Source organism: Poeciliopsis prolifica, unplaced genomic scaffold (assembly GCF_027474105.1).
Source record: "Poeciliopsis prolifica strain line A6 unplaced genomic scaffold, Auburn_PproV2 SCAFFOLD053, whole genome shotgun sequence".
In the NCBI taxonomy this organism is placed as follows: domain Eukaryota; kingdom Metazoa; phylum Chordata; class Actinopteri; order Cyprinodontiformes; family Poeciliidae; genus Poeciliopsis; species Poeciliopsis prolifica.
In genome coordinates this window covers 1,064,924-1,090,918 of record NW_026562428.1, presented here as the reverse complement: position 1 = coordinate 1,090,918, position 25,995 = coordinate 1,064,924, and the positions used below count along the sequence as shown (strand labels likewise).

The following is a 25,995-nucleotide window of genomic DNA, read 5'->3' as shown; positions in this document are numbered from 1 at the left end:
TTCGACTGGCAAAAAAAAAAATTCTTTTTTTTTTTTTTCTTACAACAACAAAACAAAAAGGCTAAACAAAACATGATATTCTTTATTTTCCTTGAACGGAAGAAAAATAATGAAATACTCATAGAAAAAGAGGAAAACTCTTGATGGAATGAGCAAATTGACCTGTTCTGCTTATGAAAGCATTTCATTGGTCGGTTCTCAGGAAGCAGTTCCTCCTCCAGGCAGTAAGTTATATTTTGCAGCAGTGCTATAAAATGAATGTTTTTTAATTGTCTTTTTAAACAACATTGAACTGCTGTTAAACTTATTTTTTTCTTATTAGTAACAATAGCATTGTCAGTGATATTTGATTATTTTTTTTGCTTTGAAACGTCTGAAACAACAAAGGTACAGAAGGCAAAGGAACATGTGGAGGTTGACGGTGTTTACAGGTAAAACAATAAGAAAAACTGAATATTAAATTCTACTTCAGTCACAAATAGTAAGAAAATGGGAAGTTAGTATCGGTTCAATCAATATGTCATCTCGAAAGAAGTATCAGAAGTGTAAAATCCCAACTGGATCTATTCTCAGTTTTATGGGCTAGCCTGCACTCTGCTGCTTTACACACTGCAGCTGTAGCATCTTAGCTTGCTAACTTATACAGCAGACCTCCTCTGACAGCTATTAGTAGTTAAAAGCTCCTATTGTTGTCGAGCCATGAATTTCCAAAGAAGAGGGTGAGAGAGGTGCCACTCTGAGCGACTCTGTCCATCGTCCGTCTCTAATTGTATCGCCTCTGTAACAGGGGAGCCTTCTCCTATGTGAAGAGAGCGACGCTGAAGTCGGAAAAGGTGGATTTTGCGGCTAAATTCATCTCGGCCCGAGGAAAGAGGAAAGCTTTGGCCCTCAGGGAGATGGAGCTGCTTTCTGAGCTGGACAACAACCACATCCTTTACTTTCATGATGCTTTCGAGAAGAAGAACATAGTGGTGCTCATCACAGAATTGTATCCTTTAATCCTTTGCGCCTCTTAATGTTGAGCTGCATTTGGAGAGAGCATGTTGATATCCTCTATTTTACCTCCAGTGATACTTAGGAATCCTTTTGATTCCCTCCAAATTAACAGTGTACTTAAATAATTCTGTAAAGGTTGGAAACCATTGATTCCGATGCGCTCTGCAGTTCCCTGGAGGCATGAATGAAGCAGCCCAGCTTCTCTTCTCTGACTCACGGCTGCTGGGCGGAATTAGCAATAGATAGCATGTGTGGGAGTGTTGCTCATTTGCAATCCTTCTCTCACAAAGTCGACTCTCGGCTCAGGTTTTCCCTCAACTGTTGTGCGAAGATGTCACGAAGAAATGTTGGACAGGATGGCCAAGAAATCGACCGTCGTGGAGAAGCTGGTTGGTGCTCTTCTGCTCGATGCACTGCAGCGACATTATGCAAACCGACTTTACAGATTATCCGTTTCGTCTTCCAACCCGCAGATTCGCAGCTGTGTCCAGCAGATTTTGGAGGGGCTTAGATATCTTCACCAAAACAATATCGCTCACCTTGACGTGAAGGTATCATTGCATCCCAAATGCTATTTATTGTGTTTACAGGTACATCTGAAGTGTACGCCTGTAGAAAGAGAGAAAACAAAACCAAGAAACCACAGCAACAAACAATGTATCCATCTATAAGTCAGTTAGCACTACCTAATCATTCTACGTCTGCATTTAAATCCTCTTTAGCCTGAAAATATTTTAATGGCCAGTCCAGGTAGTGACCTCATCCGCATATGTGACTTTGGGAATGCCATCAAACTGGACACTTCAGAGGATTACTACTGCAAATACGGCACACCGGAGTACGTTGCTCCAGAGATCATTAACCAAACTCCAGTTTCCATAGCCACAGACATATGGTAAGCCAGCTGTCTCTGAATCTAGATAAATGACTCCTCACTCTGTTGGCATGATTAGCATGTTGTAACCTGCTTCCTGTTCTCCACAGGCCTGTCGGAGTCATCACTTATCTCTGGTACGTTCTGGAGCTTCCAGTTCAGTCCTGAAATACGACAAATTCAGAGTAAAAGATCCCAAACGTCTTCTGATTCCAGTCTGACTGGGGTGTCTCCGTTTGCCGGTGAGAATGACAGAGACACCGCGCTGAACATCAGGAACTACAACGTGGCGTTCGAGGAGGGCATGTTTTCAGAGCTCTGCAAGGAGGCCAAAGGATTCGTCATCAAGCTTCTGGTGGTGGACAGGCTGTGAGCATCTTGTAGCTCTAATCAGAGCCATCATGGAATTTCATGCCTTAAAGGCATACCCTCCAGTATCATACTGGTAAACCAGTACAGTGGACCCCTGTTTATTCACAGTTTATTAATTGCAGATTTTCCTGGTGGAAGGTAACTCCAAATCATTCGCGAAAATTTCGGCTAGATTAATATATTCAAAAGATAATGTTACCTGACATGCTATTGGCTTGCGTTTGCAAAACAACCAATCCAGGAGTGCCAGTCATTTTCTTCAGCACTGATTGTCTGTTCCTCCAAGAGCAAATCAGTGAAGATATTAGCTTTTTTTCTGTGGTAGTACTGAGATTGTTCCCACAATTAATATCTTTAGGTATATTTAGTGTTTGAACTATTAAAATAGGAAAACTCCTAAGTGAAATCCAGTACAAACAATTGCCTTCTAAAGTCAGCAAGTAGAAAGAATCCAGGTGTTGGCGCTAAATTGATTTGATTGAAGTAGTGCAATGGCCAAGTCAAAGTCCAAGCCAAAATCAGTTTGAGAATTTGTGGCCATACTTGTTCACCAAAATCTTAACGTGTTGCATCCATTTTACAATGGCTGGGCACTCAGTTTGTAAAGGTATGTCCCAAAAGATACAGTCTGGCGGTCTGCAGATGTGCATGCCACACTTTTCAGATTTTTTTCAAAACCTACAACCGTGCCCATTTTTTATTAATATACAGAACGGATATTGTCTTTATCATTCCTCTCTCAGGAGGCCAAATGCCATAGAGTGCCTTCGTCATCCTTGGTTCAAGGTGAGCCATTATTTTTTAAATTAATTCCTTTTATTAGACTTATTGCTGTCTTTGCTGAAAGTCAGTTACAATCCCCCCTGTTTGCCTTGCAGTCACCTACAAATAAGAGCATTAGCACGGCGATGCTAAAGCAGGTTATTGCTAGAAGGCGCTGGCAGGTAAGACCGATGTCAGATTGTGATTCCACTAAGTTTGCTTGTTTCGCCCACAAATGCATTGTCCTTACAAACTGTCCAGTAGTATATGAAATTTATTTCCACGAAGCATTGCTACAACAAAGACCGAACACAGATTTCTTGTTGTTGTAACACCAGATGTAATGATTCCAGATGTTTTGTGTTGATTATTTCCAGCGCTCCCTTATCAGCTATAAATCCAAAATGGCGTTAAGATCCATCCCAGAGCTCCTCAACGACTCCTCCAGCCACGTTTCCATCGCTGTTGCTCGTCATTTGAAGGAAGGCTCCCCGCCTCCTTCTTCCTCGTCCGATTCAGAAGCAGATGCGGACGAGCTTCCGTTTATTCCGATGCCCCTGTCCATGGTTTTCTCTGGATCCAGGGTCTCGCTTAATGAGATCCCAGGGGACGAGGATGTCAGATGGCCGACCGTCTGTGTTAATAGTACAAGGACAAAGGAAAATATGGATGTAGATGGTTCTACGGCAGAGGGGAATAAAAATATTACAGATGAAGTGGAGAGAACAGGAAAGGCTAAACGAGAAGATCTGAAGAAAGGATCAGGCACTGGGTCTAATGAAACACAGACAAGAGCCAGGAGGGCTACCATGAGGAGAGGCAGCTCTGCTGATTCAGCTCTACTTCTCCACATAGACCCAGAGGAAGGAAATGCAAATGAAGACTCAGAGGCAAGAACGAAGAGCCTAAAAAAGGCTGTTTCTATGGAACTGCCCAATCGCAGCCCAAGCCCAGGAGCTACAAAGTTAAGTCAGGAAGATTACACCTTAAAACTAGAGCTAATGAGGCAACGGCTGCTAAGGGGAGGAAGCGTTGATAAAAAAATGAGTGGCCTCCGGGGGCCGCTGTTTGAAACCCTTGGCATAGATGAGGAAAGGCAGACGGGATCTCTTGAGAGAAGTTTAAGACGATCCAAAGCAGGACCCTCAAAACTTACCAGAGCAGCATCTTCTGAAAGCTCAGGAGAAGACACACCAAAGACCAAAGTTTTTTGTAAAAGTGTTTCTTTCTCACAGGGGGATTCAGAGCCCATGTCCCTGCACCGTAGGTTTGGAGCCCCCTTAGAGATTCCATCTGCTTCCAGTGCTCCGACAGAAGGGAAGAAGCTGCAGGAGGCTATTTCAATGTCTGCGCTGACTGAACAAGCAACACTGGAGTCCGAATCAACCTCACCCAAAGCAAAAGCTTCCTTTGCTCTTCCAGAAACAGGAAAAATGGACCAAGAGCAAAACAATTGCAATGTGAAAGGTTCAGATATAGATGAAGCAACAGAGAAAAGGACCAAAGTAGAGACTGAAACATCTAGTATTACTCCTAAAATTGTTATAGAAGAGAAAGAAAAAAGTATGAATGAAAAATTCTCAGATGCATCTTCCTTACCTGAGCATCCAGCTGTATTTGCCAAAGTAGCAACAGGAGACAGACCTGCTGGTTCTCCTCCCTCGTCTTCAAACCCCGATCTCACCATCATCCCTCGCCAACCCGTTCTCAGAACAGACATCAAAGACATTGATTCAGTGGAAGTCTTTGAGGCCAAGTTTAAGAAGCGTGAGTCATCCTTAACCCGTGGCATCCGCAAACTGACCAGAAACAAGTCTGAGGAGAAATCCCCTGTGTTGAGCCGAAAGACTGTTGAAGGGGGTGAGGACATTTACAGGCCAGGGCCGAGAGGGGCTCCACTTGAAATGGCATCCAAGGGAATTCCAGAGAAATCTAAATCTGTCCAAGACTTAAGAGAGGTAGGTCAGGAAACAGGCCTTGGTTTGATTGGGAGGTTTTCATTGAAAGGCAAGAGATCAACATCTACTGAGAAAAAGGAGGAAAAGCAACCAAATGTACAAGAAACTGCTGTAAGTAAAAGGGTTTCATGGGTTGTTGGTCGCAGTAAATCTCTGGACACAAAGGATCTGGATGCTTCTGAAGCAAGGAAGCAGTCTGAAGAGCGACAATCTGGGAAAGCTGAGGAGTCCTCGGTTTCTGCCATGAGACGAAAGTTTGAGTCCAAAGTGGCGGGAATCTCTGCAAAATTTAGGAGTCAGTCAGAGGAGAGGAAGGCTAAAGAGGCTGGAGGTAGTCAGAAAGACCTTGAGCAAAGGGGTCTCAACAAGGTCTCGGAATCCCCTGTTCTTGCAATACGTCACAAGTTTGAGAACAAAGTGGCAGGAATATCCTCAAAAATCCGCAGTCAATCAGAAGAAAGGAAAGTAGACGGAGAGGGTAGGAACACACCTCTGTTTGCTCGGCACCGTCATTCCCATTCTGAAGGTCGAGGACTCAAAGGGATGGGTATCCCTGAAAATCAGCTGGCAAAACAAACAGGTGCTGCTGCATCGAAGGAATCCCTTGAGTCTAACTCTAGTATCCATTCCGATAAAGCCATGGAGACTGACAGACGGTCGCGGTGGGACCGGTGGGGCTTAACCAGGCCCAGGAGAGACAAAACTCCCTCCCAATCTGACTTACCCTCAACTGCACCCAAAGAGGAAGGTCTGACAAAAAGCCAGCAGTTCATCCGCTCTGCTTCTGATTTTGCTCCGGTGTTCCACATCAAACTAAAGGACCATGTCCTATTAGAGTGGGAAGCTGTGACTCTGAGTTGCCTTCCAGCTGGCAGTCCACACCCACAGATTACCTGGATGAAGGGTAACCTTAACTCCAGAAGAGACTGATCTGTACAACTGAAATCCATTCAAACAGTGAGACTGATTTCTTTCCCGTTTTCTCACGTTCCAGATCGGAAAGTGTTAGAGGTGACGGACAACCGGATCAAGCTTCTGAACCACCCGGACGGCAGGCAGCTTCTTACTATTCAGAAGTGCAGCCACAGAGACACTGGGGTGTACGAATGCGTCGCTACCAACCCAATCGCTACCGTCACCACCTCCTGCACGCTTTCTATAGCTTGTAAGTGGTTTCTGTTTTCCCAAAGCCAGTGAAATACATTGCGCGAATATGCTACTAGATTGGGGCTTGGGGAGTTCTAGAATGCATGCACGAGTTTGCAGATTTCAACATGCTGAACTTTCCTCACAGAGGAGCAATATTTGCATTTCAAAGACATACAGTCATTTTCCTAATGGCACATTTTACATTATTGAATTTTAATTGCGCTGAGATTGGTATGAATGCCAAGAATATTAACGGCAGCAGATTAGTTGTACGGAAGATTAACCTAATGGAGTTTTACTTTCACAAAATTTAGTACCTAATTAGAACAATTTTTTTTCTTTTTTTTGCTGTTGTATTGATGATGATTGAAATTATCTTCCGTGGCTCATATCCAAACAATAAACCATGGAAATTAGACTAAAACATAAGACTGGAAAACAATCAGTCTGATCAAAATACACTGTTGTTGTTCATTAAAATAAATCAAGTAAAGCTTGATTTACTTTAATAAATCAAGTATTTATACATAAATCAGATTTCTGTATAAATGGTGCTCTACAGATAAAATTGGCGTCAGCCGAAGTTAAAGAACTTATAAGCTCCTGAAATGTAGTAATTACTGCGGTACTTTTGAGCTGTAGACTTATATTTATAAGGCTTATCTCTGAATAGCCTGTCCTTTGATGAGTCATCAGTGTAATTGGTGTAAAACTGCTTGTCTTAAATGTTGGCTGCTTTCACTAAGTGTGTGCCAGGAGAAAGAAAATAGGTTTCATTTCGAAATTGCAGAAAATTTCACTATTGGACTTTTTGGGGAGGTTTTTTTTTTTTCAAGGTTTTGTTGGCTCTAGTGGCCTTTATTAAGAATAAATACTTGCCTGATTTGTCGGCGGGGTTTATTCCCTCCATCACTTCTCCCATTCTTCACTCAAGCTGTTCCAAAGCGACCCGGAACCCCTGAAGTAGCTCAGACCTACAACAACACGGCTCTGGTTCTGTGGAAGCCGTCGGACACAAAATCTCCCTGCAGCTACTCTCTGGAATGGAGAAGTGAAGGTGAGCGAGTCGGAAAGCATCCTCGCAGGGTCTGGGATGAGATGCCCGTTTTATTTGCGTGCCGCTGTCAGTAACATGGAGGAGGGGGCCGAGGGGGGAGACAGTGAATCATCTCAGGCCCAGAGCTGCTGGTGTTTGACAGGCTCTGAATATGAAGGGTTCTGTTGGGAAATGAGCTCCCCGATCCATAAAGAATGTTTAATGACATCCAATGAGTCAGCTTCCAACTGGATAATGGTTTTAGCAGAGCTTTCTGTCTTCACTCTGCGTCGGCGCTGGAGTGCGCTGCTTGCAGATACAGACACTTTGTGGTTGCTAGGCAGAACGGAAGAGTCTGGAATGTGGTTTCAGCCTCTAATTTTTAAAATATTTCAAGTGGCTTGTTTCCTTCCTTATGTCTCTTTATCTTCGTCTAATTTTCTTCTTTTTGGCCTCCTGCCATCATCCTTGTGTACTTTCTATCTTCTCTGCTTATTTCATTACTCCTGTTTTTACATCCTTCCATTTCAGTTTGTCCTCTCTTCTATCTATCTATCACTCATCTGACTTATATTCTTCCTGTCTTCTTGTTTTGTTTCCTTCCATCCTTCTTCCTTCTTTCCTCCTCCCTTTCTTCTACGTTTCTCTGTGCATTTCATTCTCGTTTCTTTCAAGCTGCTTTCATTTCGTCTTAAGAGGAAATTGGACACTGGGACAGATGCTAAGCAAATTATTTACTTGACAAGCATGCCAACGCTTCCACCTAGTGGCCATAATGTGAACTGCAAGATGTTTTCTAAGCTTGATCTTCATTAATCTTTTGTTGAGCTCATGCAGCTTGCTTTATCACTGTAAGTTTTTGAGTTTTTTAAAATACATTTCTTGTGTTTTTCTGTAGCTGATCCCAACTGGGTAACTGTAGCCACTGGGATAGCTGATTGTTACTACAATGTCACTGACCTGCCACTAGGGGGGGCCATTAGGTTCAGAGTGTCCTGCGTCAACAAGGCAGGACAAGGTCCTCACAGCAACTGCTCTGCTCCGGTCAGCCTGGACTCAACAGGTGGGTTTATGGCTTGATATAGACAATCACTAATATTATTATTAATGTGGATCGATACAGGAATGATACAGGAAGTGGAAATGACAAATTAGAGTAATAACCATGACGAAAGAAACAGTATCATGAAGTTATCCTCCATCTTCTCTCCTGTTTTATCCCAGTTTTCTGAGATATTAAATGCAGATGTAGTTTCCATAACATGAGGCTAATATCTCCCAGTGACGATTGTCTTGTATCTGTTGTGCAGACGGAGGAGCTTCACCTGCAGTTGCTGTAGTAAAAATAGTCCCAACTCCACCTGAACCAGCACTGAAACCTAACCCAGATGTCAAAGTCACCTCCACCTTCTCAACCTCTCCACCTCCTCCTCCGCCGTCTGCCCTGACCTCTGACCCTCCCATAGGTCTTCCGTCACCGTCTGTTAGCATAACCCCAGAGGAAAAGCAAAGCAGCGTTCTGCCTTCCTCTAGCACAGTCAAAACCTCTCCGTCCTTCATCTTGTCTAAGCCCCAGAGTCCGATAAACGTGGTGACCCCTATGACCCAGACCCCGCCTCCTCTTGTAAGCCCGCCCTCTACCCCTACCAAACCTTTGGTTGCATCCATACCCAGCTACGTCCCCACCACTGCTGCCACGGTACACGTAGCTCCCACTCCGGTGTCTTTTTCCCCACCCGTCCTCCAGGCCTCCAGCCTGAGCCCCATTGCAGAGGGTGCCAACACCCCAACCAGAGGCACCCCATCTGGACGCAGCACGCCCTCTACTGCTCTGAGACAAGGAGTTCCACAGAAACCATACACCTTCCTGGATGAGAAGGCCAGGTTAGACAGAATCCAACTGCATGCAACTGCAATACTCCATGAAACACCCTCCAAATATTCATGTTTAATATAATTTATTTATTTAGAATTCAAAATTTTGTGGAAAAAAACTGTATTTTTGTCAAATAGAAATTAAATGTGTTGTAATTCACATCAAATGTTACAACACATTTGTGTTGTAATTCAAAGAGTTACAACTTTGTGTATGTCTTTGATATACTCTTGATATATTCTTTTGACATATTGTTTGAGTTAAACAGGTGGACCTCCTATTTTAGGAGCAGATTTGTAGCTCCTGTAGCTGAAGCTGCTGTGTTTCCTGTGTCCAGAGGTCGGTTTGGGGTGATCCGCGAGTGCAGGGAAAACGCCACCGGAAAGATCTACATGGCCAAAATCATTCCCTACAGCCAGGAGAGCAAGCAGAAAGTGCTGAAGGAGTACGAGATCCTAAAGTCGCTTCACAATGAGAAGGTCATGGCTCTCCACGAGGCCTATGTCACACCACGGTACCTGGTTTTGGTGGCTGAGTACTGCACTGGCAAAGAGCTGCTCTTCAGCCTCACTGACAGGTGGGAAGGATAATATCAAGCTGAGGTTTATAGACTCAGGCAGATGTTGAAATGCTTCTTTTTTTTTTAAGGTTTCGGTATTCGGAGGATGATGTAGTTGGCTACCTGGTTCAAATCCTCCAGGCGGTGGAGTACCTCCACAACCGCAGAGTCCTCCATCTGGACCTCAAGCCTGAGAACATCCTGGTGACCAACCTTAATGTGGTTAAGATTGTAGACTTTGGCAGTGCTCAGAGTTTCAATCCCCTCAACCTGGAACCCCAGGGCACAGGGGAAGGAACCCTGGAATACATGGGTGAGGATCAATGTCACAACTCATCTTCCATACTTCAAAACAAAAGCACAGTTTGACTCGCAAACATCTTCCTCCTGTTAAGCTCCTGAGATGGTCAAAGGGGAAGTCGTCGGTCCTCCTGCTGACATTTGGACCGTTGGAGTCGTCACCTACATCATGTAAGTTTCGTCGCATCCTTAAAGTCATCGTTTGTGTTTGGAAGGTCAGTCTGGATTCCCGATGTGGGAGAATTGGAATAACAGTTTGTGGAGATGATCCCCTGGACAGGTGGAATGCTTTTTAATTCTGAATTTTCAAATCGTCCATCAGCCCATAAAATATTAACGGTTGAATTTGATACGATGTTCTGTACTGTAGCTGCTGTCAAGCTTTCTATATTATTTGTTCTTTTCTTTCAGGCTTAGTGGTCGACTGCCCTTTGAAGATAAGGACCCTCGGCAAGTTGAATCTAAAATCCTGATGGCCAAGTTTGACCCTAGCAAACTCTACCCAAATGTTTCCCAAAGTGCCTCAGTTTTTCTCAAGAAGATGTTGAGCAGTTATCCATGGTGACTGCTCATTTATTCAACATAACGTGATTAAAAAAAAAACAGTAGGATTTATCAGCATAAAGATCCTCAATTGCATTTGCGTATTTTTCAGGGCTCGTCCAACCACGCGGGACTGCTTCACCCAGGCCTGGCTGCAGGACTCATATCTGATGAAGCTCCGGAGGCAGACGCTCACCTTCACCTCCGGCCGACTCAAGGAGTTCCTGGTGGAGCAGCAGAGCTGTCGCATGGAGAGCGCCACCAAGCACAAGGTGCTGCTGCGCACCTACCAGGGCTCGCCACGCAGCCCGGCATCCGGCACCGCGCCACACCTACCCGGCCCCAAGTGAACACGGGGCAGGAGTCACCCCAACCCAACCACTGCTGACACCAAGCACCACGGGCAGACAGTTGGACCCACACGGGAGTCCAAGTGTTACTTTGGAACAAATAAAAACTCAACAGACCAGAGAGAATACATTCAACTCATAAACTCCTTATAAACTGTATTAAAAGGACAGGAAGACTTTTGGTTTTAGCCTCTTTGTCGTTTGTTAATTCTGACACTGCAGTTTTAGTTGCCCCACATTTGATATCCAGTGGTGGGCGCAATTCCTCTAATGTGCTAACAGTGGAGCAAATTTTTTATTCAGCGGTTTGCTAACCCAGACAAGTGCACTTAGCTATTTGACAATATTTCCAGATCAGTTATTTGGTTGTTGTGTAAACTTTCAGTTTGACGTCTGCCACCAACTCTGTTTCCTCTCCTAACATTAATTTTCGTTTTCGTTTTATCAAATCACTTTAAAGCAAACGAGAAACATGCAGGAGCAAAATAATATGCAGCACAGAACGAGATAAAAGCACGAATAAAAAACCGAACTGAATTATAGAATATGGAAATTATGTCGAAATTAAATCGGTTCTTGAAGGTTGTACTCACAAGCTAATGCTAAACCAAAATTTAAGTTGGCACTTTAGCATTAGCTTCCACTAAATACAATGTCGGTGCAGTGCGTTAGCTTTAGCGGAGCTAATCTTGACGGTTAGGGCTTTGGGTTTAGCGTAGCAAACGTTTCAGTTAGCGCTGCCCACCACTGTTGATACCAAGATGCTTTCTTTAGTAGTTTTGTCTTAAAAACACATTTTGTTTGGCATGCAGTTTGGTGGTAATCGTCATGCTAATGTACCACTTTTAAAGCTGCTAACTTATTCTGCATTTTGTCTCATTTTAAAACACCGAAAACATTGTTTCCCCCCCCCTTCTTTAAAATATGTTTACTTTTTTTCATGTTAATTTATTTGCATGTGTGTGCACATTCTTGAGTCACTTTTCAATATAACTATAAGGCAAAAAAAGAAAAAAAAAAGAAATAAGGAAGATGCTTGTGATTGACGTTGAGTCTCAAGGGAAACGGTTTAGGGGAGAATCTGTCGTGCAGCTTCTTGCTCTGTGATCAACTCTAAATCGCGATCCAGCTGTGAACAGTAGATTTTCTATGAAGTGTAACGTGACGCTTAGTTGCCGTAGTTTGTCAGTATTACAGGTCAGTAGATCTGGTTGCTTGAATCTCGGTCGTCCAGTCGGTGCCTCGGGGTAAACGTCAAAAATGTTCATATTTAATGTGTGTCTTCATCAGCTGGTTGCAGTGTCCGGACATTACAAGAGGTAACTCATCCATAAACACATTTAGGCAAATTTTCATGGAGTCCTTGTATCATTAGAATGCCTCATGTATTGCTCTATCAGGACTTTTGTATGACTTTGGATGGCTCAAGATTTGTAAATGTACCCATTTGCGGTGTTTATATGTGGAAAAAGATGAAAATGTTTTTATGAGATAGTATGTAATAAAATATTCATACATTTGAGAATATTACGTGTTTTGCTAAATGCGGTTGGGGTCTACAGACGCCCTGAATGGCAAGAGAATATGATCGAAACGTTATTTTTCTCTGACCTCAGAAGTTATCCGGCAGTCATTTAGCTATGCTACTAACACACCACACAAATTCAGCCCATTTACCATGATAACAAGGAAAATAAATCATTCTTGCTTACATTTGGTATGTTCTTCGACATATTTCGTCATTGGGTGCTGTAAGGAGGTGCGCATACTTGACCCCAATCCCATCAATCTTGATCCTAGTTTTCAGAAAATTCAAAGTGGTTTTTATCACCATGTCTGTCCATAATTTATTCAAAAGACTGAACATCGGAGGTGCTGTGGAGGCCCAAGGGTTGAGAACAACCGACATAAGGAGGCCTTAGTCCTCAATGCGGCCCTTGCAGGTTCGATTCCTGGCTTGATGACCTGTCTCCCCCCTCTCTCTTTCCCTACATTCCTGTCTTTGCACTTAAATAAAGGCCACTATAGAGACAAAAAAATCTTTAAAAAAACAAAACCTAAACATTAACCAATTCTGGCAATCTGCAATGGATTTAATGGTTATAAAATAGATTGTGTAAAGGTAAGGGTGAAATTGGATTTTGCACAGCTTTTGTATTTTTTGAGCTCGGGTCCTCTACCAGAGGCCTGGGAGCTTGAGGGTCCTGCAGTATCTTGGCTGTGCCAAGGACTGCTGCACATTTCTGGACTGAGATGTCTGATGTTGTTCCTGGGATCTGTTGTAGCCACTGCTCCAGTTTGGGGGTTACTGCCCCGAGGGCCCCGATGACCACAGGCACCACTGTGGTCATCACCTTCTAGGCCCTCTCCAGTTCTTCCCTGAGGCCCTGGTATTTCTCCAGTTTCTCGTGCTCCTTTTTCCTGATGTATCTATGTATCTTGGTTGTTTCGTCCTGGATAGTGGTTCTCACACTCACTAGTCCTCTGCCTCCTTCCTTGCGGCTCGTGTACAGTCTCAGGGTGCTGGATTTGGGATGGAACCCTCCATGCATGGTTAGTAGCTTTCTAGTCTTAATATCTGTGGCTTTTATCTCCTCCTTTGGCCAGCTAATTATTCCAGCAGGGTATCTGATTACTAGCAAGGCATAGCTGTTTATCGCACGAATTTTGTTCTTGCCATTGAGCTGGCTTCTCAGGACTTGCCTTATTCGTCGGAGGTATTTAGCTGTGGCTCCTTTCCTTGTGGCCTCATCGAGATTTCCATTTGCTTGTGGTATACCTAGGTACTTGTAACTGTCCTCTATGTCTGCTATAGTTGTTTATATATATATAAACAATATATGAGAATTAGACTTGAGGAAGTTATATGAAGAAAAGAAAATTGTGGCCAGTCCATGTATGTAGGCCTATATATATATATTTAATTATTTTGCAGTTAATTTTTTTTTCCACAAAATTCTTAAATTGTAAAGAATACAAAGAAATTATTTTTGCCCAAACATAAAATGTATACATATGTATGTATATATATTGTTCTGCATACATGTTTTTTTCATTTATAAAATGACGGGAACTGTTTTTGTTGACGGCAAAAAGGAACTTTTTGGTGACGCTCCCTTACTGAAGGCAGTTTCAAGGAGACCCGAACTGGGCGTTCCTGAGCTGCTGCCACTTCAAAGGGCGAAAAAAAGTTTGAAAACGTTTTGCTCTCGAGGCTGTTTTTAGAAGCAGTCTGTAAAGCTGCAGCCTACAGCGACCTAAACATCCAAACCCCGCCGACAACTGAACGGCGCACAAACTAGCTGTCTCGTTTAGTTTCGGCTTTCTACGTCACGTCCAGACCGCCGCCTTCTCTCCCGCGCGCGCTCCGCCGCACTTTAACAAGTTTCCACGGCGAGTCGCGGCCATATTGTGACGGTACTTTGAGCGTTTCGAACTTTAAAGAACACGGTGTAACTTTTGGGCCAACTTTCGTCCCGTTCGGTTTAAGGGACCGTGGCGAAATGTGTCGACGCGGCGAGGCGGAGTGTCGGCGTCGGCGGCTCCCTCTTCCTGCGCCGCTTTAAGTGGAAGCGGGGCGCCTTGAAACCTCCATGTTTGTATCTTGAAATTGCGAGCAGGAGTTGAGCACCATATTGAATCAAAGTTGCCAACTCTTTAAAACAAATGTTCGCCGACTTTGGGACTGTACGTCAGCGGCTCAGCGAGTGGTTCCCGCGGCGGTGCGAATGGACGCGCTCTAAGCGGCGGCTCGGCCACTTTTCCGGCGCCTTTCGGTTTTGTTTTCGTACATGTTCGGCTCACGCAGCAGCGGCGGAGTAGTCGGCGAAACAACCCAGAAGTTTGAGGCGTGAGGACTGGGGGACTGGGACGCGATGGACAGCCCGTCCTCAGTCATCACCCAAGTGAGCCGGGATGAGGAGGGCAGCAAAGCCGCGTCAGAGAGAGGTGAGCGTCTTTTTTTTTAGAGGGGGGGATTCCTCTACTGTCATGTCAGGAAAAAGTTTTTTTTTTCTTCTTTTTTTTTTTTTTGACGTTCCACTGCAGCTGCGTGGTCTACATGGGGACTGTGACACTTTGGGTGTTTGTGTGGACACAGATGATCGCTGCGGCCCTTTTGGCCCCTGACAGAAACTGCAGGAAGTGACGATCACACACACATCAAACCCAACGTGTCACTTTTTTTTTTTTTGCATCTGCATAATAATCTTGCAAAATAAATTCAAATAAAACTATCACACTATGTTGCTTTCAAAAAATCTAATGTTATACTACACACCATTAAGCCTCAGACTGTAAATAAATTTAATTGAATTAAAGCAAAAACTTGTGAAAGTTTCATAATACCCCCAATATTATTCAAATGTTATTTGCATTTATGCATTTCATAATATGCATCCGATCTCAATCTTTTTTTTTTTTTTTTTTTTAGTGCAAACTGCAAATATTTCCAGATTTTTCTTTTCTATTTCAATTGAAGATGTTTAAAATTAATACAAAATTATTCAGCTTTTTTTTTTTTTGATGAGGAGTAAGTATTTATATATGATTTTAAGGTCTTATATTAATGTTTGGGATGGTTTGCATTAGTTAAGCAGAAATATCAGGCTTCTGTGTGCAAGTCATGCAGACGAAGAAGAGTGGAAAATCCAGTTTTCTTTTGTGGATATTTTTAGTGGTGGAAGGGGTTACAAAATACAAGTATTCACTGAAAAAAAATGAAACGGATAGTTTTGTTTTAGTTTAATAAATCAGGTTAAAGTGTATCCAGGTCTTTGATTCAGCTGGCTCTCAAAATTATCCAATATTTTGGCTAATCCATAAATATTGGATTGACCATCCAAAGTATTGACTTCCAGTGTTCCAATCACTTCCATACCTTCAATTAGGCTGGTTACCATCTGACTTGCCAATTCCGATTTTAGCTGATACCAATTTTTTGTCACTATGACTAAATGTAGTGAGAAAGTCACTCCATACTGACAGACCTGGTGGGCTGCAGCCGTGGTTGATTTTTCGACCTTTGCCGAGGTAGAGTTGGGTCGAGTCTCTCGTCCAACGCCAGTGTCTGACCTCACAAATGTTCCGTAAATAATCAACATAAATCCTTTACACTCCTAAACCTGGAAAAAGTGTGAAGCTGTTGGCGTTTGACTCCAAGTCATCATGGTTGAAGACCAATTTGCAAAAAAATAAATGTTTTTTAACCTTACGGAAACTTTCGTTCATAAGTCTGTTCAGTCATCGATCACACCGATCAGGAACCAATGAGTTCAGTTACCGATTCTGTTTTCTTGTCTGACTGCTACAATCTTTTTAATTACGCTGCATTGAAATACTATAAATTAATTTTGGTATCCAGTCAAGTGTTTCAACTTTTTGATGGTAGAAAATACCATTATCAATTTTAAAATGGGCGATTGTTAGTCAAAGAAGGGTTTGGAAATGTATATTTTTGACTAATTATGCATTCAGTGGCTCTGCTGTCATTTGCTGTTGTAGCAGGGTTCTTTCCTTTCACATGAAGTTCTTCAATTCCTCGTAATCCTCAGCAAAAAGATGCTGTTTATTTGGCCTGACTTCCGGTTGGAGACGCAGATGCTACCGACTACAAACGTTGACGTCACTCGCTGGAAAGCGGGAGTTTCCTACCGATCCTCGTTGACCACGCCGAACAAATCATCCTACTTGTCGGTCAGGACGAGGACGCTTCTGGTTTTCAGAATAAAACTTTCATCTTCATCGCGATTGATTGTTTGTTTCGGGCCCTGGCGTCGACCTTTGACCTGGTGGCTGCCTTAGAGGGTGCAATGGTGTGGCATGCAAGAGAAAATGTGTGGAGAGTCCAATGCATACATGAGGACTTTGTTTTTATTTGTAGATTTGAATGAAATACCTGGAGTTTGATGTATTTAGTGCAAGAAAAAGAAATGGGAGTTTGGATCTTCCCAGGTAAACGGGAACACATAGAGAGAAAATCTCCCAACAGAACAAACTGTAAAGCTCCAGTTGTCCCAGTTGAACATTAACTCCCAGCTGGGGCAAGAAGCTGCGCAGGTTCCTGGATAATCCTGGAGTCGGCGGCAGGCCCACGACGACGCTGGCATTTCAGCGGCACATCAGACCTCCACCACAGAAGAAGAGCATGTTTTGGCAACAAAGGCTCGGGTGAAACATGAGCAGACGTTTAGTGGTGGTGTGTGTGCTTCTTGTACATGTGCAGCAGCTGAATCTGTTACGTAACGTTGCCTTGATGCATGTTGGGAATGTTGGCTCACATTAAAGCCACTGGATGACGCTTCATGTCGATGTTTGAGCCTGAAACCTGAAAAAGGGACATTTCCACCCAGACGAGTGGCATAAAGCTCGTCTGGAGAAATAAAACGTCATTTTCGATGAACGGCTCTGTAGGAAATGTGCCGTCGTTTTTATAGAGCCGCTTTTTGATTTGTGCTTTTACTTTTAAAACAAATAAAAACACGAGTTATCGAAAATAAAACTTGGTTTTAGTGCCGTTGTGTTGAATTAAAGAGCAAATATTTGATGAAGAGCAGAAAAATTGCTAATACCTTGATTAAATCATATATCTAGATTAAAAACGTTTCTTCATTCATTTCCTTTTATCGTCCTCATTTTCTCCGCAGCTGCAGAAACATCAATTTATTTTCTGCTTTTTAAAATAAAACAGATTTTTAATAGGCATCATCAGTTCTGTCAGCATTTAATGCTTTCAGGGATGATTTCAGCAGCTGACTTTAGGAGGTTAGATGAACTCAGCTGACGTATCTGACGTTGAGCATGAAGAGGCAGAAATAAAAATAAAAAAAATCATGAGGAGACGATGTGGGTTATTACAGGGAAATGATGACAGGCTTCAGTTATGCCGGGCTGAAGAAACTATTTAATCCAGCCGAGCATTTTAATCACCAGAACACATTAACTGACTTCATAAAACAGAATTTGTGCTTAATGCGCTACTGTTAGTCAGTTTGTTAGTTATCCCTCAATAAAATCCATGTGCCTGCTCTTCCAGGGCAGCGAGTTCTGCAAGCTCACAATAAAGTCAGAACGTGAAATTCTCAGAAATGAAATGAAACACCGAGTGAATAGAAATGGAAACTGCTGCGACGGGGAGATTTCTTCTCGCTGCGATGCTCGGTGGAGGAGGTGTGGTGATGAATGTTCTGCAGCTCAACTCGTTTATCTGATGCGTTAAAAAAAAAATATGCATCTTTTTTTTTTATAATAGATGATCTCACATCTTGAATCAGATGTAATATTATCTGTGAGCTCAAGCTGGATAAGAGGGGGAAAAAAAGTGTTGTGTGGCCCAGTCAAAGTCCAGGCCTCTCCATGGATTTCTCATTTAGGTTGTATTCATTATTATTAATAAAAATTAAAAAAAAGTTGTTTATCAAGTAGGGATGCGTGCTATATCGACACTAACATATTGATGTTTATCATTGTTTAACACATCGGTTGTGGTCTGAGAAGCGGTTGACATTTTTTCCACCTTGTCCATATTAGGCGTTAGTTTGGTCATGTGTCGGTGATGCAGTGTGGGATTGTGGGGATTTTATCTGAGGTAATGTAGGCGATGCGATGAACTGTCGCAAAAAATGTTCATAATACCGGGAAGTTTTTAGAGCCATATTCAGATATAGATATTGATGTTCATATCGGTGTTATGTTGTAGTGAAGTGTCCTCCGATTGGCTGTTGGGATCCTCCCAGCCTCTATGTCTCCGTGTCTCCGTGTCTCCAGCTCTGCTTGGCTCCAAACAGCAGCTCCAGTTTTTAATTTGTTTTTTTTCTTTCTTTTACTTGATTCTTTGATCTTTGTTGAAAACCACATGAGATGTATTTAATGTGTGTGTTTGTTTTTTTAAGATTGTAAAATGCTGCAAAAAATTTTTATTCAAATAACAATTACGGGACTTTTACTAGAAGATTTGGAGCAATATAAACGCAAATGAAGGCTGTTGGTGCTCCTCTTGAAGCGGTTTGAGCTCATTAAAAGAGCTGAAGGGTTTCTGGGAGGCGTATTGGACTTAGATTTGGTACTTAACTCTGTTATGAAACACCTGCGTTACAACACAACTTTATGCCCTCATGTATTCTTGATAGATGTTCTCCTGGAGACAAAAAGCCACCCTGCACTTCTCTGACTTTTCATGAAACACGTACTCGTCTTGACATCAGCCAGTCTGAGACGTAAAGAGGCGACGACCGAATTCTGCCTCATCTGGCTGCGTGACATTCCAGCCGCCATCTTTCCAGAGGGCGACACTTTGGTTCCACCAGAAGAGCTGCTGAGCGCCTCCGTGCTGCGCTGGAAGTATGCGTTGAGTTTATTTTGGTCTGCAGCCGACTCAAATTGCAACAAGGTGATAAGCCGAGCAGGACAAGAAAACCGAAAGCGTTGATCGATTCAGAACCAATGGACTATGAACTTCCTGTTTGCGTTTCACTTTAACGCATCAAAAAAATTCAGATTATAATCTGAGTTGAAAGTTTTTCCTTCTTTCTTGACCTAGAGCCTTTGCTTCAGGTTTACCCATCGGTCTTTCTGCTCTTCGTTAAATCCCTCCAGCACGTTCCGCTTCGCTACATGTTAGCTCTCTCTTTGTCATCTTCACAGACCCCCCTCAGTTTTTTTTTTCTTTTTTTGTAAGTTCATTCATGCTCTGTGTTTTGCAGTCAGCACCCAGTTGGACATTTTTCTTGCAGAAAGGCATGTGATGGTGGTGTGGGGAGGCGGGAACACTGAAGTGAATTAAGACTCCTGAGAGCAAATGAGGCCATGGGAGTGAAGCTGAAATCCTGAGGACACGAAGGAGTGAAATAAGAAAACATAAGTCTTCCTCTGTGTGTTTCTTGCATCAGATGCTTTATCTGTTGCAAATTACAGCTTTGATTTCTGTTTGGGGTAAAGAGGAAACTGAATTTGCAGGAACACAGAAGAAACTGTTCATGACAAGGAAAACAAACCCTGAAATCGTAGGACAGTAGTAGCGTCGCTCCTCTTAAGACCCGCTGGCCAGGAGCTTCCTCCCAGTGATACCCGTCTGTTTCCTCTTCCTGTTTTGGCCTGCGCGCGGCAGAGGCCGGCGGAGGGTCACACCGTTGGTTTGAATCCACAAATGGAGGGGGCTTGCGGGGAGGAGGGAGAGAAAGAGGCGTGAGAGCACCACAACAGAGGTTTGTGTGTTAGTAACGCGGTCACGTCCGGATGGAACGAGAGAACAGAGATGGAAGCAAAGTCTGGTGTGAGGAAAGAAAAGAATTCAGAGAAATGTTTAATTACAGGGATGACAGGAGGAGGAATAAACTTTGTAACTAAGATAAGCAATTATGACTTGAGGCCAACAATATGTTGGCTTTAATTAGCTATGAATTCAATTAAAGACTTTCTACTGGAAGTCTCAATTCTCTCTAAATTTTCCTTTGGGAGGGATGGAGGTCAGAGTTCAGCCCCACAGACTTTTAACGTGATACGAAGAAGAAACTACATTGGCATCGATAACATCTCCAGATTGACCAGATCCCATGTGTCTTCCATTGGATTTAGGTCTGAGGTGGTAAAGAGTGTCTGGTGAACCTGGTATCATCTTTTTATATTATGGAGATCCAAACATCACTGATATTGGTTGTCTTGACTGTAGCAAGACGTCTTCACTGGGAGCTTGTTGGGAAAGTAATAACCTTTCAGGGCCTACACCCTGATATTTAAGCCTAAAGATGTTTGATTTTACATAAATCCAAGACCACGCCCCCAAAAGAGGGCGTGGTCTTGGCGTAAATTCTGAATCGATCTGTGGAAACTCAAGGCAGGTGTTTATTTGTGTCACAACTACCAAGTCTGTGGAGACAGTTATTTAAAAAAAACAAAACAAAACAATTTTAACAATGGAACAACTGGCATCACTGTCAGCCAAAAATAAGTCGCCTCAAACAAAAGAAGTCATGATGAGTGTCACGTGACCTGAGGCCTCCAAAAGGCAGCTTTTCTTTGTTTCTGCTTCCAGTTGGACAGAGGTTACCAGAGGGGAAGTTTTATTTTAGCCTCCAGCTGACTTCATAGTGGGTGTGTTTCCTCATCATACCCGAATATCAGCAGGTCGCCTAACAATACCTCACTTATGACATTCACCACAAAAATGGTTCAATGTGTTCAACCCTGTCTTTCCTGCAGGCTCTTCTCCCTCCCCGTCATCGAAGAAGCCGCGAAGCAGAGGCCTGTTCTCCGGCCTGTTCTGCTGCCTCTGCCGGGACCAGCCCGAACCCCTGCCCGTCAACAACAACGCTCCTCTCTTGGTGGAGGAGAATGGGACGGTCTCCAAGGTGGGCTTACCTCCTCCTCGGTTGAATCGGAGTGCAAGGCGTCGGGTTCGCAGTCAAACGTGTGCGTTTCTGTCCAGGTCAAGCCACTGCTGCCTCCAGTCAAGTCAAAAGACGCTGGGAAGATCTGCGTGGTGATCGACCTGGACGAGACGTTAGTTCACAGCTCTTTTAAGGTGGGTGCAACCAAAACGTGACAATAAGAGTTGTTGCTGTCCATCACTGTGGGAATGGTTGTAAGGCCGATATATCCCAAGTTCGTGGAAAGCATCAACGTTTGCCAGTCTTCCTGGAAGTTGACCTTCCAGCAAATCCACCCCAAGGTCGGATGGTGCTGAGCTCAGAGCAGGTTCAAAGGTCAAAACACGTAGGTGGAAGCCTTCAGTTGAATAAACAAGCTGGACGTGAGACCTCTATTCCACTTTAGGAGAAAACCAAATCTGACATGTCAGCAGAAATGCATCGTGTCAACTGCAGCGTTCCTGCTTAGTCTGGAAAAGTCTGGAATTTGATTCAAGTCCTTTTTTTATGTCTGGATTACTGGAATAGGAATATTGAAAGATATTTACTTTTGTCTCTTCCTCATTTGTCTCCTTCCTTTTGTCCTTTTTTCTCTGATTTTCATTCATTAATCTCTCATTTGTTCCTTCTTTTCTTCCTTCCCGTCCATCTCTTGACATATTCAGTCTTCTATTTTAGAGTGTTTGTAGAGCCACAGTGTTTTTCTTTCTCCAAAAGCCAATGCTGTAGCCTTTACAGAAACACTGGATGTTTGCTTACCAACGTCTCCCTGTCTGTCTCCTCCGCCAGCCTGTGAACAACGCAGATTTCATCATTCCCGTGGAAATAGATGGAACCGTACACCAGGTAACGCCGCTCTTTCGTCTCCGACTGGCTGAGTCTGCAGGTGTCGTCTTGAGTTCAAGCGACCGACGGAGCGGGATGACGTGCCTCGTGGCTCCGGGCCTGATTCAAGTAATCCAGGATAGGTTTGTTCAGACAAGCACAGCCTGTTCCGGATGACTTGGTTCAGGAACGCCGGCCTCAGACGCCGACGCCTTCAGGAGAACCTCAGCGCCTCACCTCCGCTGTCTGACTGCCATCTATGCACATACCTTGATTTTTTTGCATTTTGCATTCAGACGTATTTGGCTCTTGTCGGCTGGAATCTGCAGAAACATGTTGCCTTTCGGAGAAAACAAGGCCGATTTGAGGATTCCTGTGTTTCCAGGTGTATGTCCTGAAGCGGCCGCATGTCGACGAGTTCCTGAAGCGGATGGGAGAGCTCTTCGAGTGTGTCCTGTTCACTGCCAGTTTAGCAAAGGTAACTTTTCATTTCAGTTCATTAATTGGAAGGTAATCCGTTGCAGACCTTTGACAAGTTCTTTTAGGAAATGGAAACATGTCAAAGGTTTGCTCTGTGAGGCGGCTGAACATTTGAAATAATGTTGTCGAGCAGGAACAGGAAGTATTTCTAAACGTTTGCAGGCAGAGGTGATGCAACATGGCGTAGTTCAAAGTGATTGGCAATGTTTTGAGTTTTCTTTCCACATAATTTTTGCGTTAACTTGTGACTATAATAAAGTACAAAAAGCTGCAGGGAGAAAGGATCTCCTGTAGTAGTCAGTCTTACAATACATTATAAGAGGCCTCTGACTGAAGACTGTCACTACATGTCTGTCATGACATGCTGATCCTCCTCATTTGCTTTTGCCACACCTCTTTAAATCTGTCTGCTTGTGCGGTTAGAGAGATGTTAAGATTTCTGCTTTGGATTTCCATCTCATTCTTCATTACAGTTTTGAAAAATCATTTATGTGTGGAAATCTTTTTTTTGGCCAAACATGTTTGGAGAATAATTCCTTTCTCCTGGAGAGATTAGCATCAACTTTGCAGTAAGAGTCTGGGAATTGCTGAACAATTGACCTTTGCTCATGTCTTTCTGTCTTTGCGTTGCAAAATTCACTTTTTGGACAATTAACAACTTCCACTTTGAAGTTGTGTTAAATTACAAATTTGATAGTAGGAGAACTTCCTCGGTTATATATTTGGTTTTGTTGATGACGCTTTTCTGAGATCATCGCCTGCTGCAAACCAAGCGTCCGTAAACGGGTCCCGTAAATCTGAGTGTGTCTTTCCGGCAGTACGCAGACCCCGTCTCTGACCTCCTGGACAAGTGGGGCGCGTTCCGCTGCCGCCTCTTTAGGGAGTCGTGCGTTTTCCACCGAGGCAATTACGTGAAGGACCTGAGTCGCCTGGGTCGTGATCTCAACAAAGTCATTATCGTGGACAACTCCCCCGCCTCCTACATCTTCCATCCCGACAACGCAGTGAGTGTCCCTCGCCGTTTCTGGACATTTAATCCTGTTTTTCAACAACAGCTGCATCGAGTGACGTTACATGTTCTCTCTGTAAAGGTTCCCGTTGCTTCGTGGTTCGACGACATGTCCGACACCGAGCTGCTGGACCTCATCCCGTTCTTCGAGAGGCTGAGCAAAGTGGACAACGTCTACACAGTCCTCAAGCAACAAGGGACTCCAAGCTAACCTCGACGCCGTGGAAACAAAACGCCGTAGAAACAAAACAGAAAGCGAGGGGGGAAGAAAAAGGTGAACGCGCTAGCGAGGTTGGAACTCCACCTATCACTGCCCACCAGAACACAGCCGACAGAGCCTTCACCCTCCCAGTACACAACCGGCTTCCTGACCGGCGCTGCCACCTTCTGGTCAAACACGAACCAACGCGTAATGACATTTCCACAGCGTAGCCACGAATCCTCCGGATTCCACCTGGGTGCTGACTTCTCCACGGGATGCTCCTTTAAACTGATTTGAAAGGAATGTTTTTTTTTTTAAAGGTTCACATGAAAGCACACGCGTTCCATCCAAGCCGTGCAGGGCCTTCACATCTTGACAGCGTGTCGGACCAGCGCTTATTTGAGCCTGGTTTTTCGAGCCGTTTTGGAGCCATCAAGGCAGTGTTATAAAATCTCGTTCAAGTTAACTATATTCGGAGCTGGGAGAGTTTAAAATATTAAAACATAAGTGATTGGACGGCACTTTACTGTTTGATGTGTAGTCTATAGTGCAAACTGATGATTTTTGTGCACAAATATTGCTTAGAAAATAGCATAATAGTCCAAATTTGATCTCTTTGCTGTGTAATTCCCCACCGCTTTATGCTTTTAAACAGGCTAGATTTGATCTGATTGAACAGGAGAAAGAGCGGCTCTCATTGGTTGTCGGGTTGATAAGCGCCATGACCAATTGAGTTCAGAGGACCAGAACTGTCTTCCAAACCCAACCCAGTGGAAACCAGTCCCTGTTGACGGTGCGTCACAACTGTGTCGGATTTGTTCCTTGCTTTAAAGCCGTGCACAAATCATGAACCTTCGATTGTCTTCTTTTTAACTTTGGTTTAGCGGACTGTGTTTAAAGCTCTGTTGTAGCGGAACAGTAGCCTTGAGTTATTTACGTCCCAAAGCGGTACTTGTAGCCCGGAGGCAAGTTGTGCGACGTTGTCAGAAGATGCTCATTTGGGGAGCGTGAAGCCATCTCTCGCGATAAATGCTTTGGTTCAGTCCAGATTTAGGGGATAAGTCCACCTTGAAGCCAATCAACACTATTGGTTCTGTTACTTGGCTGAAGTTCTTTCATCTTCTGGACATAAATGGATGTAATATTAACTCGGTAATGTAGCGCAGCCATGTTAACGTTCTCTGAATTGAAAATATAATCACAGAAAATAACACCCACTCCTTATGTTTTTTGTTTTTTTTGATATATACATATTATTGAGCGTTGCTAAAGATGTTGTGGGAAGTGTAGGAAATCACTATGTACACGATTGCTGACAAAGTTAGAGCTGATATAAGGCTGGAACGTGTACCTTTTTTTTTTTTTCTTTTTCTTTTTTCTTTTTGTCCAGTTTTAGTTTCTTGGAGATCAGTTTCCTGAAGAGCAACGCGGTCTCCCAGCAATCCGCTGTTCCACGTTTGCGATGACAATGGCCTGTATTGACACTGATGAATGAAAACGGCGGGTGAGACTATGAGCCTGGGTGGCAGGCTTTAGACGGGGCAGGGAGATTAAGAGCTATTGAATTATTTTTATATGTAGAAAGCAAAACAAACACTTTTCAATCAAAGTTAGCTTGTTGTTTTTGAATACTTGCCTATTTTTATTTCTTATTTCACCAAGGAGTGCTCATTTGACATCATATTTTTAGTGTGTTTTCCAATCGGCTCTTTTTTTTGGTTGGATACCTCGTATATCGGTAGAATATGGATCAGAACCGCCCACAGATACTGTTTTAGGCACATAACAGGGTAACTGTTTTAAAGCGCGTTTTCCGTGTAAGCCGTTGTCACGCGTGTTAGATTCAGAAATGACGTTGTTTTCAATTCATTGGCAACGTATTTATAGGAACATGAAGTCGTTTAGTCATCTGATTACATTTCTGAGTGTTGCGTCACTATAGGGCCCATTCGCCGATACTGTACTTCTTACACATTAATAGATATGTATATGTTGTTTTGCACCGTAATAAAGCAAACAAATTTCATTAATATATATGGAATATTCATTTTACTGTACTCATGATTCAATAGATGTAACCTAATTTTTGACTTTTGTTGTTTTCTCATACCAAATCATGTATGACTGTATGTAATATTGCCATCTTTCTCTCTCTCTTCCATAAATGCTAATTTGCAAGATGGTCCAAGTGCTACTTTGTAAAGCATTTTCTGTTCAAGAGGATCAGAGAATCACAGAAACGTGTTTTAAAAACGGAATTCTGACGAAACAGTTTTCCCGCCTGAAATTTTCCATCTTTTCCTTCGACCTCGAAATGCAAATACATTCTGAAAATCAACCAGA

General features: G+C 43.2%; 2 protein-coding genes across 8 annotated transcripts in view; both read left to right on the top strand.

The window, feature by feature from the left end:
* The window catches only part of LOC129378647 (striated muscle preferentially expressed protein kinase-like), a 34,246-nt gene extending 21,944 nt beyond the window's left edge, over positions 1-12,302 (top strand). For all 7 annotated transcript variants that reach the window (XM_055059019.1, XM_055059020.1, XM_055059018.1 and 4 more), the window contains 18 exons: positions 788-988; positions 1,328-1,385; positions 1,470-1,547; positions 1,719-1,891; positions 1,981-2,007; positions 2,087-2,239; positions 2,986-3,028; positions 3,121-3,186; positions 3,382-5,866; positions 5,957-6,127; positions 7,046-7,168; positions 8,046-8,210; positions 8,458-9,031; positions 9,361-9,600; positions 9,672-9,895; positions 9,978-10,053; positions 10,294-10,443; positions 10,538-12,302. In XM_055059019.1, coding sequence (XP_054914994.1) covers positions 788-988; positions 1,328-1,385; positions 1,470-1,547; positions 1,719-1,891; positions 1,981-2,007; positions 2,087-2,239; positions 2,986-3,028; positions 3,121-3,186; positions 3,382-5,866; positions 5,957-6,127; positions 7,046-7,168; positions 8,046-8,210; positions 8,458-9,031; positions 9,361-9,600; positions 9,672-9,895; positions 9,978-10,053; positions 10,294-10,443; positions 10,538-10,775 — 5,245 coding nt within the window. In that variant the 3' untranslated portion in view covers positions 10,776-12,302. The remainder of the gene's footprint in view (positions 1-787; positions 989-1,327; positions 1,386-1,469; positions 1,548-1,718; positions 1,892-1,980; positions 2,008-2,086; positions 2,240-2,985; positions 3,029-3,120; positions 3,187-3,381; positions 5,867-5,956; positions 6,128-7,045; positions 7,169-8,045; positions 8,211-8,457; positions 9,032-9,360; positions 9,601-9,671; positions 9,896-9,977; positions 10,054-10,293; positions 10,444-10,537) is intronic.
* A 1,657-nt stretch (positions 12,303-13,959) lies between these two features.
* ctdsp1 (CTD (carboxy-terminal domain, RNA polymerase II, polypeptide A) small phosphatase 1) lies at positions 13,960-25,995 on the top strand. The gene is made up of 7 exons (XM_055059167.1): positions 13,960-14,723; positions 20,970-21,118; positions 21,196-21,291; positions 21,926-21,982; positions 22,347-22,439; positions 23,260-23,445; positions 23,533-25,995. The coding sequence occupies exons 1-7, from the start codon at positions 14,651-14,653 to the stop codon at positions 23,659-23,661; spliced, it is 783 nt and encodes a 260-aa protein (XP_054915142.1). The 5' UTR covers positions 13,960-14,650; the 3' UTR covers positions 23,662-25,995.

Bases quoted from the DNA above. Each gene is read 5' to 3' on its own strand.
- ctdsp1 (XM_055059167.1), top strand. From the start codon at position 14,651: ATGGACAGCCCGTCCTCAGTCATCACCCAAGTGAGCCGGGATGAGGAG. The intron at 21,119-21,195 runs GTGGGCTTACCT...GTTTCTGTCCAG, and splicing joins AGAATGGGACGGTCTCCAAG to GTCAAGCCACTGCTGCCTCC. The intron at 22,440-23,259 runs GTAACTTTTCAT...TCTTTCCGGCAG, and splicing joins TCACTGCCAGTTTAGCAAAG to TACGCAGACCCCGTCTCTGA.